The sequence below is a fragment of the Pseudorca crassidens genome, chromosome 15 (assembly GCF_039906515.1).
Source record: "Pseudorca crassidens isolate mPseCra1 chromosome 15, mPseCra1.hap1, whole genome shotgun sequence".
NCBI classification, from domain to species: Eukaryota; Metazoa; Chordata; class Mammalia; order Artiodactyla; family Delphinidae; genus Pseudorca; species Pseudorca crassidens.
In genome coordinates, this window is record NC_090310.1 from 37,882,797 (window position 1) to 37,893,797 (window position 11,001).

General features: G+C 57.6%; 1 protein-coding gene and 1 long non-coding RNA gene across 24 annotated transcripts in view; one reads left to right on the forward strand and one right to left on the reverse strand.

Moving 5' to 3' along the window:
• Positions 1-11,001, forward strand: part of IFT140 (intraflagellar transport 140) — a 70,964-nt gene that overhangs the window by 54,804 nt on the left and 5,159 nt on the right. For 21 of the 23 annotated variants that reach the window (XM_067707093.1, XM_067707094.1, XM_067707095.1 and 18 more), the window contains 11 exons: positions 2,009-2,186; positions 2,755-2,945; positions 3,235-3,330; positions 3,531-3,663; positions 3,739-3,882; positions 4,242-4,370; positions 4,449-4,631; positions 7,842-8,048; positions 8,228-8,440; positions 8,512-8,678; positions 9,995-10,136. In XM_067707093.1, coding sequence (XP_067563194.1) covers positions 2,009-2,186; positions 2,755-2,945; positions 3,235-3,330; positions 3,531-3,663; positions 3,739-3,882; positions 4,242-4,370; positions 4,449-4,631; positions 7,842-8,048; positions 8,228-8,440; positions 8,512-8,678; positions 9,995-10,136 — 1,783 coding nt within the window. Of the gene's footprint in view, positions 1-2,008; positions 2,187-2,754; positions 2,946-3,234; positions 3,331-3,530; positions 3,664-3,738; positions 3,883-4,241; positions 4,371-4,448; positions 4,632-7,841; positions 8,049-8,227; positions 8,441-8,511; positions 8,679-9,994; positions 10,264-10,339; positions 10,977-11,001 lie in introns of those variants that run through there. The other 2 variants (XM_067707109.1, XM_067707108.1) reach the window with 2 other exon arrangements.
• LOC137207348 (uncharacterized) lies at positions 6,359-9,776 on the reverse strand. Its single transcript, XR_010935043.1, has 4 exons — positions 9,662-9,776; positions 9,490-9,573; positions 9,063-9,116; positions 6,359-8,851 (listed from the first exon to the last, which is right to left on the reverse strand). It is a non-coding gene; the product is annotated as an uncharacterized lncRNA (long non-coding RNA).

Sequence of the window (11,001 nt, forward strand, 5' to 3'; positions counted from 1 at the left end):
GAAACATCTGTCCATCAGCTCCCGGAGGAATTTTATGTCCTTTGGATTTTTCCCACCAGAGCTTGTAGCAAACGTGTCAGCTGAGTTCTTGCCACTTTCCCTCTTCCCTCGGCTGTGCCAGAAGCGGGGTTGCCCCCCTGCTCCCCCTGCTCTCACTCCAGCCACTCTGTGGGTGGGGAGGCATCTGGGGGTCTGTCAGCTCAGAAGACCCTGTGGGAGGGCACCCACTCTGAGGACTAGGGCTGGGGCTCCTGTGCACACAGTGCAGTAGATCGCCTCGAAAAGGAAGTTTTCCTCAAAGTTTCCATTAAAAGAGCGTTGATTTCCCTCCTTACTCATTAGAATCGCTTATCCTGAGCCAGTCTTTAAGTGGCTAATTTCCGTTGAAAAGCAAGCAGGGGGTTTCAGGAACTGTAGCCCCTGCTTTGCTTGTCCTGGGAACAGCCCTTGAGCCATCCAGCTCTCTCCTAGGCTGGGCGGGGAGCAGGCCGGGCCACCTGCTGGGGCTCCTATCGGACCAGCCCCCAGCCTCGGGCTTGGGTGGAGTGGACAGCTGGGCTGGGGAGGGGGAGGGTGGCCGGCCTGGGAGCAGACCTTGAGTCAGGATGACCGAGTCCTCCAAGGACCCCCTCATCCATCGTGTGCCACCCCAGGGGCCCTTCCTGTTCTCCGCGGTCCAGGTCTTTGGCCTTGTCAAGGCCTCCCCTGCTCCTTCACGCGGACCAGCAGCAGTGTTGTCTTAGAGCAGAGACACACGGGAGGTTTGGACACAGCGTGTGTGCCGCTTGGTGGGACGTGAAGCTGGGAGTAGTCAACCACTGCTCCGTCCCACCAGGGTCTCCACAGAGCAGCCCAAGAGGAGGGTCCTCTGGCTCGCTCTGGGAGCTCCTCAGAGGACAAGTCTTTCCCAAGCGTCGGGCCGCTCGGAGCCCATCTGCCCCTCACTTGACAGGGTGCAGACGCTACCAGACAGCAGGAAGCGCTCACAGCTCTGGCGGGGACTAGGCGGGTGTCCACATGGACTTTCGGTTGGATGCACAGACCCCAGGACTCACATGGGGTAAAGCTGCCCACGGAAAGGCTGTCGGGAGTGGCTGGCACCCTGCTTCCACGCTGCTCGCCCAGGGGCTCCTTGAGAACGGACGGGTGGAGTCCGCAGTGACTCACGCATCCTGAGGGCCACCAGCCGCTCGCATCCCAGAAGTTACTTACTGGTCTGTTCTCAGGGCTCTGGGGTCATCAGGGGATGAAGCCCCAGGAGGAGGGGCCCCAGAGCATCCTCCCTCCTGCCAGCATCTTTTCTCAGGGAGGCCGTCCTGGGTCTGAGGTTGTCCTGGGACCTGCTAGGGGACGGGCAGGAGCCCCCATCAGCATTGGAGGGAGAGAGATGCTAGAAACCTCCAAACAAGGAAGGAAGAGCCCGGCCCAAGCCTGTGCCAGGGGTGTCAGAGGGCAGCTCTGCAGGTCCGCCCCCGGGCCCCCCGCCTCCATTCAGCACATGGCAAGGCCCACCTGGGTGTCATGCTTGTCCTTGGAGTTGGGGGACCCCACTCCCCGCCTGACCCAGGGGCTCTGTGTGAGGGTGGAGGGAGCACTAGGAGTTCAGCCTGGGACAGAGGTGCCAGGTGCCGGGGGGGAGAAGCAAGTGTTCACTGAGGGGCACGGTGGGGCCTGGCAGCCTGCACAAGACACTCTCCGGGGCCTTCATGGGACCCCTTGTGGCCGAGGGAGGGAGCCTGCTCAAGGAGCAGGCCCCAGGGCCAGCTGTGAGAGGTACACCAGCCCCTGCACCCCTGGGACACGGGTGTCTCACCCGTTTTCTTCCCGGGAGGCCATGTGGGCCCCAGTTTGCCACGTTGCTCTGTGGGTGAAGCTGTTGGGCTCGCACACGGCCCCCTTCTCGGAGACCATGTGTCCAGCCGGGTCCCCGTGCTGCCTGGCACGGGTCTTGCTGGGGCCCGAGTCATGGGAGCGGCAGCTCATTGGAGCCACGTGTCCTTCACTGCAGCGAGGCTGTCTGGGAGAACATGGCGCGCATGTGCGTGAAGACTCAGCGGCTGGATGTTGCCAAGGTGTGCCTGGGGCACATGGGCCACGCGCGCGGAGCCCGAGCGCTGCGGGAGGCTGAGCAGGAGCCAGAGCCAGAGGCCAGGGTGGCCGTGTTGGCCATACAGCTGGGCATGCTGGTGAGTGGGCACCACCCCGATGGGCAGGCCAGCCTCCCACATACAGTGTGTGCTTGTCCAGGCCCTTGGGTTGCCGGGAACAGAAACCCCCTCAAACAAGCTGAGTCCAAAATGGGGGTGGGGGGGAGGGAGCCCCCTGCAGAGCCCCCGAGGCCACCCCACTCCCGCCGGTCCCCTTCCTGCCTCCTGCGTGTTTGCGGAGCTCACGGCCCCTTGTACCCCTGTGGCCCAGAGAGGCCGATGGAAGTCGCAGGAGATGCAGGCCGAGTGGCCGGGCACAGCTCACTGTCGGGCTGGGGACAGTCGGGAGCAGACACCCACAGGTCTGATGGGGTCTGGGTGGAGCTCAGACCCACTGGCTGACGGGCAGGCCTGCCCTCTCCAGTGTCGTCTTGACCATCCCCGCCCATGCCCCAAAGTGTCCATCCCACCCAGGGTGTGTTGTGGTCTCAGTCGTGGGCGGGTTGATGGCCTGGCCGCCCTGCCGCCTGCCACGGTGGATCCCTGGTGAATTTTGGCTGCCGTTGGGGGCATCGTCGGTGCCAACAGGCACACTTCCTTCCCTCAGGAGGACGCGGAGCATCTGTACAAGAAATGCGGGCGCTACGACCTCCTCAATAGGCTCCTGCAGGCAGAGGGCCAGTGGCAGAGGGCCATTGAGGTGGCTGAGCGACACGACCGCGTGCACCTGCGCACCACCTACTACAATTACGCCCGGCACCTGGAGGCCAGCGGGGACTGCAGCCTGGCCCTCAGCTAGTGAGCACGGGCGGGCAGCCAGGACCTCTTGCCTCTGCTGCCCCAGTGAGGGGGCCTCGGAGGTTCTCAGAGGAAGATCCGGACCAGCACCATCTCGGTGGGAGGGCTTTGGGGGGGCCTGAGCTCTGTGCTTTAGGAGGACCTGCCAGGCTCTGGGTCTCTAGGCCGCAGCGCTGGTCGGGCCTGTGCCCCCCGGACAGTGCTAGTGGTGGAGCTCTTAGTCGGGTGCACAGGCCATTGAGCTGCAAGCTGAACCAGGGAGTGAGCGGCGCTTTCTCTTCTCCCGCAGCTACGAGAAATCAGACACGCACCGCTTCGAGGTGCCACGGATGCTGGCGGAGGACCTGCAGGCCCTGGAGCTATACATCAACAAGATGAAGGACAAGTGAGTGCCTGGGCCTGGGAGGGCTTCCCCCCAGAACCTCACACGTGAGCTGGTCCCCAGGGCACCGGGCGGGGGCCTCCCCCAGGGACCTCACTCGGGCTCATCCACCCAGCGTCCATGTCTCCTGGCTGCTGGTGTGGGACCCAGGGCTCACTTCCGGCGGGAGAGGGGCCTGAGGGAGCACATGCGGCTCTTCGCAGGACCCTGTGGAGGTGGTGGGCCCAGTACCTGGAGAGCCAGGCCGAGATGGATGCCGCACTTCGCTACTATGAGCTGGCGCACGACTACTTCTCTCTGGTCCGCGTTTACTGCTTCCAGGGCAATATCCAGAAGGTAGGAGCCCCGGAGGGAGGCGGGCTGCTTGGCAGAGGAGGCTGCACGCAAAACCCCTGTCCCTGGTGTCTCTAGGCCGCAGAGATAGCCAGCGAGACTGGGAACTGGGCGGCCTCCTACCACCTGGCCCGTCAGTACGAGAGCCAGGACGAGGTGCGGCAGGCCGTGCACTTCTACACACGCGCCCAGGCCTTCAACAATGCCATCCGCCTCTGTAAGGTGCGCGCCCAGCCCCTGCCAGCACCTCCGGGTGGGGGAGGCTGCTTCCCACCTTCTGTTGAGAGAGTTTCAAACAGAAAGTCAGAGACTCATGTCGTGAGTGTCATACCCCTACCCAGGCAGGTGTCTACGTCTCACGCCTCACTCTGCCCAAGTGCGCTCGGGGACGCTCCCTGCTATCCAGGCTCCTGAGCAGCAGGGAGGCTGTTCACGCCTCGTACTCAGTAGACCTACCTAGGAAGCCATCGGACACTCTGCATCCATAAAAGTGTTCCAGCCCAGGGTCCCACTTCAAGAAAAGTCGAAAAGGCGGAGAGCCCTCATGTCAGGTAGTTCCCCAACGTTCTGTGCTCCCACAGGAGCACGGCCTGGATGACCAGCTTATGAATTTGGCCCTGCTGAGCTCCCCCAAGGACATGATCGAGGCCGCACGCTACTACGAGGAGAAGGGCGAGCAGATGGACCAGGCGGTCATGCTGTACCACAAGGTGAGGCCACCCGCTCCAGGCCCCGGGCACAGTGGGGCGCCCAGACGGTGCTGCTCAGAGCTCCCCCGCTGTCCACAGGCCGGCCACTTCTCCAAGGCCCTGGAGCTGGCCTTCGCCACACAGCAGTTTGTGGCCCTGCAGCTTGTGGCAGAGGACCTGGATGAGAAGTCAGACCCCGCCCTCCTGGCCCGCTGCTCCGATTTCTTCCTGGAGCACAGTCAGTACGAGAAGGCGGTGGAGCTGCTGCTAGCCGCCAAGAAGGTACGGGCCCTGTGGGCGGGCAGCCACCCTCACCAACCACGCTCACCAGGAAGGCCAGGCCGGCCTGTGCGGGACTCGCCGCCTGTTTCCAGTCATAGCTAAGGAGTCCACTTCCTTCTGTGTGTGTGTTGTAAAGAGCACATAACGTGAAAGTTACCATCTTAGGGGTTTTTGAGTGTACAACTCAGTGGTGTTAAGCACATTCACGTGTTCGTGCAGCTGATCTCCAAGACCCTACTGGTCTCGCAGAACTCAAACTCTTCCGGCCCCTGGCACGCACCCTCCGCCTTTCTGTCTCTCTGAGTGTGAGTCTAGGGACGTGTGTCAGCGGAGCCGCTTGTCTTTGCGACTGGCTTTTCGCCCGAGCATAGAGTCCCCCAGGCCGTCCACGCTGCAGCGTGTGTTGGAAGGTCCCTGCTGTTTGAGACTGAACCGTATTCCTTTGCACGGACAGACCACACCTGGCTTGTCCAGCATCCACAGGTGGACGTTCGGGTTGCTTCTACCCTTTTTTTTTGGCCACACCAGCACAGCTTTTGGGATCTTAGTTCGCCAACTAGGGATGGAACCTGGGCCCTCGGCAGTGAGAGCGCAGCGTCCTAACCGCCAGGGAATTCTCTCTACCTTTTGACCGTTGTGAATGAGCATGAATGTGCGAACATCTCTTCAAGACCCTGCTTTCAGTTCTTTGGGGAATTTACCCAGAGAGGGAAGTGCTGGGTCACATGATAACTCTGCTCTAACATTCTGTGGAACTGCCACACTGTTTCCACGGCGGCTGAACCGTTTGATGCTCCCACCAGCAGAGCACCAGGGTCCCAGTTTCTCCACATCCTCCGCAACACTCCCTGTCTTCTAGTTTCTGATAGTAGCCGTCTTAATGGGTATGTGCACTAATCTTCCTTAAGGAGAAAAATTCCCCTTGATGGAAACTGAATGGAGATATAGAAAATGGTTAGTCACCCAGAATCAGCCTGTCCTAATTGGAAGATCTTTTTTCCTGCAGCCAGAATCACACGTGCAGTGTCGTCTCTCATTATGAGTGATAGGAGAATTCCTGAGCAAGTGAAAAGGCACACACACCACGTACTTGGTTAGAGAAACCTACTGACTGGCCTCCCTAAGGCCGCTTCAGACTGACTCTGACCCCAGGAAAAATACCACAGGGCTTCCTCTAGTTAGATAAGTGGATTCTGTAGTTTTACAGTGAAAACCAGATAAGCCAGAAGAGCCAAGAAAAATCTGGAAAGAAGAGTATAGCAAGAGGTGATTAAACCTCCCAGATCATAAACTATATCAGTGCTAGAATAATTGGGGTTTAGTGCGTGATCGGGCCTATAGATCAGTAGGAAATACTAGAAAATCCAGAAATAGAGCTACATACGGATGCACATTTACATGTGGTGAAGGAGCATCTCACAACAGTGGGGATGAGCCCTTCGGTGAATGGGGTTGACACAGCCAGGTGGCCACTTGGGAAAAGTGAAGTTAAACCCTTCTCACCTGCTGCGTCTGAGGAAACTGCAGGCAGGTCAGAGATCTAAGTGCATAGGGAGGCGGCCCAGTGCCACCAGAAGCCACATGTGTCTCGTATGACCTTGAAGGAGGGAAGGCATTTTCTAAATACAACTCAAAACCCAACAGCCATAGTGGGAAAGACTGATCAATTTGACCAAATACAAATTTGAAAATAGCACATGGAAAACACAGCATAAACAAAGCAAAGATGAATAATAAAATGGGAAAAAATGTATTCTACCTATATCCCGAAAGGCCAATCTTCTTAATATGTATAGAGTTTCTATAAACCAATAAGAAATCTACCAACAGCTCAAGAGGAAGGACAAAGAATATGGTCAGTTTGTTTTAAAAAAAGGAAATCTGGATGGTTCCTGAATGTCCGATACACAGCCTCACTCATATCAGGGGAATACAGATCAGACGTGAGGAGATGCCATTGTTTGTGAATTAGGCTAGTAAAGTAAAAAGGCTAGAAAACCCGCCAGGTTGTAGTGGGAAACAGTTGTGCTCAGGCTGCGGGTAGGAACATGGCAGTGGCGCCTGCCACAGGTGACAAGCACATCTTCCTTGGTCCAGTGCTTCCTATCGTCAGCAGTCATGCTAACAACACACTTATACACGAGTGAGTGGCATAGGCACAAGGACCTCCACACCTGCAGGACCACCCCTCTGAGTCTGGGCAGGATGCCCTGCAGGTTCCCAGCACAGCCGTCAGCAGGGCAAATCATCTCCAAGATATAGTTCTTTTTCTTCCCAAGACACATTCTTTTTTATTAATCCACAATGGGCTGTTTTATTTTTTTTTTAATTTATTTTATTTTTGGCTGCGTTGAGTCTTCGTTGTTGCGCACGGTGTTTCTCTAGTTGGGCGAGCGGGGGCTACTCTTCGTTGCGGTGCGCAGGCTTTTCATTGCGGTGTCTTTGTTGAGGAGCATGGGCCTAGGCGCGCGGGCTTCAGTAGTTGTGGCTCGCGGGCTCTAGAGCGCTCGGGCTTCAGTAGTTGCAGCGCGTGGTCTCAGTAGTTGTGGCGCACGGGCTTAGTTGCTCCACGGCGTGTGGGATCTTCCCGGACCAGGGCTCGATCCCACGTCCCCTGCATTGGCAGGCAGATTCTTTTTTTTTTTTTTGCGGTACACAGGCCTCTCACTGTTGTGGCCTCTCCCGTTGCGGAGCACAGGCTCCGGACACGTAGGCTCAGCGGCCATGGCTCACGGGCCCAGCCGCTCCGCGGCATGTGGGATCTTCCCGGACCGGGGCACGAACCCATGTCCCCTGCATCGGCAGGCGGACTCTCAACCACTGCGCCACCAGGGAAGCCCCGGCAGGCAGATTCTTAAGCACTGAGCCACCAGGGAAGCCCCCCAAGACACGTTCTTAAGTGAAGAATATATAATTTTTCTTGAATTTTTAAGGAAAGTTAATTAAATTAATTAAACTCCTTACTTTGAAAACTTGAAAAGAATTATAGAAGGAAATTAGTTTCTGGTCTCCTTTTCCTCCCACAATGAATATAACTTCCTTTTGGGCTGCACGTTTCCTTGGTTGCCTCTAGAGTATCAATAGCAAGAGAAGGTCACGTGCCCCCACCTGGCCGCACTGTTCCCCCCACCCCCACCCCAGGAGGCGGGGAGGTGTGGCTCTCCCCCAGGCCACAGGTGACTGCCCCTTGGTTTCTGTGGCCCTTCCCAGTATCACGAAGCCCTGCAGCTCTGCCTGGAGCAGAACTTGACCATCACTGAGGAGATGGCTGAAAAGATGACGGTGTCCAAGGACTGCAAGGAGCTGTCTGAAGAGTCCCGGCGTGAGCTGCTGGAGCAGATTGCCAGCTGCTGCATGCGCCAGGGCAACTACCACCTGGCCACCAAGAAGTACACGCAGGCAGGGGACAGGCTGAAGGTGAGTGCGGCCCGGCGCATGGGTGCCCTGTGGGATGAGCTTCTGGGCAGGGTTCCGAGGGCGCCTGCCAAGACTTTGCAGCCCAGAGCTCGCTTGTCCTGAAGACACACCTGCAGCGTCGGGCGGGAGCTCTGTCCACCTTGCCAGGAAGGGGCCAGCCCGGCTCTTTCTCTGTCCAGGCCATGAGAGCACTGCTCAAGTCTGGGGACACTGAGAAAATTGTGTTCTTTGCGGGCGTCTCGAGGCAAAAGGAGATCTACATCATGGCAGCCAACTACCTGCAGTCCCTGGACTGGCGGAAGGACCCGGAGATCATGAAGAGCATCATCAGCTTCTACACCAAGGGCCGGGCCCTGGACCTCCTGGCCGGCTTCTACGATGCCTGTGCCCAGGTACCGACCCCCCACTTCCAGGGGCCCCGGGTGGGTGGAGGACCCATGGGTCCTGACGCCTCCTCCTGCAGGTAGAGATCGACGAGTACCAGAACTACGACAAGGCCCACGGGGCACTGACTGAGGCCTACAAGTGCCTGTCCAAGGCCAAGGCCAGGAGCCCACTGGACCAGGAGGCCAGGCTGGCGCAGCTGCAGAGCAAAATGGCACTGGTGAAGCGCTTCATGCAGGCCCGCAGGTGCGTCAGCCGTGGGGCAGCATGGCACTTCCAATGGACATTCTTCTAAGGAACTCCTTGGACAGCTGGACGGGAAGGGCAGGGTGTGCCGTTGCTCTATGCACGTCGGGGCTCCTCTGGTTCCTGCAGAACCGGGCCGACTCTTGGGAGGTTGTTCCAGAAACAGCCGAGACCTTTGAGGGAGGAAAGTGGTGGTCGGGGGAGGCAGGTTGGTGTCAGGAGAGGCTGTGTCTGAGGGGAGCCCGGGGCCTGCTCAGGTGCGTGCAGGGGTCCAGCAGGTGGTTCTGGGGAGGGGGCCCGTGGGGTGGAGGCTCGGGCAGCACGCCGCCTGTTTTAGGACAGGCCACAAATCCAAATGTGTATGGGGTCTTAGTTTTTACTTACTGGCAGCTAGTCCAGTGCTTCCAAGACCCTTGTGTGGACAGCAGGGCTCAGCTTCTGCCAAACCAATGAAAGCACTTTGCTTATCTGAGAAGAGGCTTTCCAAAGACTTCCAAAAACATTTTGAATGCTGTTTATGGAGTGGGGCTCTTTGAAGGGTGCTCCCCCACTCAGATGTGTAGCTTCAGGAACGTCAGGGCTGCAGGAGGGAGGGGGCTCAGCCACAGGGCAGGGTGCTTGGACAGAGGGAGGGGAATGCGGGGGCCAGAGGGCCAGCCTGTGGGGGACTCACAGGGCCTCCTGGTCCCACCCCCGCCTGCACGCACCGCACTAGGCACTGCGGAGACCCTGGGCGTCACTGCGTTGGCCTTTGCCTGGGCTGCCCTCCCTGACGCTTCCCCACAGTGACGCACCCCCTCCATGCCCTCACCTCTCTGCCCCAGGCTGCTCCCTGGGCGGGACTGGCATTGACAGGCCGTGCCCTCCAGAGTCTAGTGCAGCACCAGTACCAGCCCTGCAAGCGGTCAATACGTTTTGTTAAAACAAATTAGTGAATTTATGAATTGACTCAATAAAGAATTAATTTAGTTCACGGGAATTACCTTCTCAAAAGCTGCATCCTTGGGCTTCCCTGGTGGCGCAGTGGTTGAGAGTCTGCCTGCCGATGCAGGGGACACAGGTTCGTGCCCCGGTCCGGGAAGATCCCACATGCCGCGGAGCAGCTGGGCCCGTGAGCCATGGCCACTGAGCCTGTGCGTCTGGAGCCTGTGCTCCACAATGGGAGAGGCCACCACAGTGAGAGGCCCGCGTACCGCAAAAAAACAAAAACAAAAAACAAACAAAAAAGCTGCATCCTCCAGGCCGAGAGCCTGCCCTAACCCCTGACGTGTAGCCGTGCCCTGGGTTGGGGCTCAGAATGTCCCTGCTCCCAGCAGGACATACACCGAGGACCCCAAGGAGTCGGTCAGGCAGTGCAAGCTGCTCCTGGAGGAGCCGGACCTGGACAGCACCGTCCGCGTCGGGGACGTATACGGCTTCCTGGTTGAGCGCCACGTGCAGATGGAGGACCTGCAGACGGTGAGGCCGCACCTGGGGCTGATGGGGTTGCGGGGTGATGGGGGTATCCCGGCTGCAGAGCCCCCTGCGGAGCTCGCAGTGGGGGAGGCACCTCCCCAAGTTTTGATTTTCTTTTTGACTTTTCAGCCTTTCTTTCTTTTTTTTTTTTTTTTTGCGGTACGCGGGCCTCTCACTGTTGTGGCCTCTCCCTTTGCGGAGCACAGGCTCCGGACGCGCAGGCTCAGCGGCCATGGCTCACGCACCCAGCCGCTCCGCGGCATGTGGGATCTTCCCGGACTGGGGCACGAACCCGTGTCCCCTGCATCGGCAGGCGGACTCTCAACCACTGCGCCACCAGGGAAGCCCCAGCCTTTCTTATTTTGAAATAATTTCAAACTGAGAAGTTACAAGAATAATAGAACCCAACCCTTTACCAGATTCATTTTTTTTAACATTTTGCCACATTTATGTATTCATTCTATGTTTTAAATTTTCTATTTTATACACAAAATGGGTATTTTCTGAGCCATTTGACAGGCACAGACATCCTTTCCTGTCCCTTCACTCCTCAGTTTGCTAATAACACTTGGGGTGCCCACCTCCTGGAGTTGAGAGAGTGTATGTAAGATGGGTGTCACTTCCTTAAATGTAGGATAGAATGTGTAAGTGAACCCACTGGTCCTGGAGCTTTCTTTGTGGAAGGGTTTTGATAATTCAGTTTAACAGAGCAGTTCTCAAACATTTTGGTCTTGGGACCCCTTTACGCTGGGGAAGTTATTGAGGACCCTAAGAGCTTTATGTGGGTTATATCTACGAATATTTACTGTATTAGAAAATAAGCTAATAAATTTGTAAAATATTTGTTAATTTACTTAAAAATAAAATA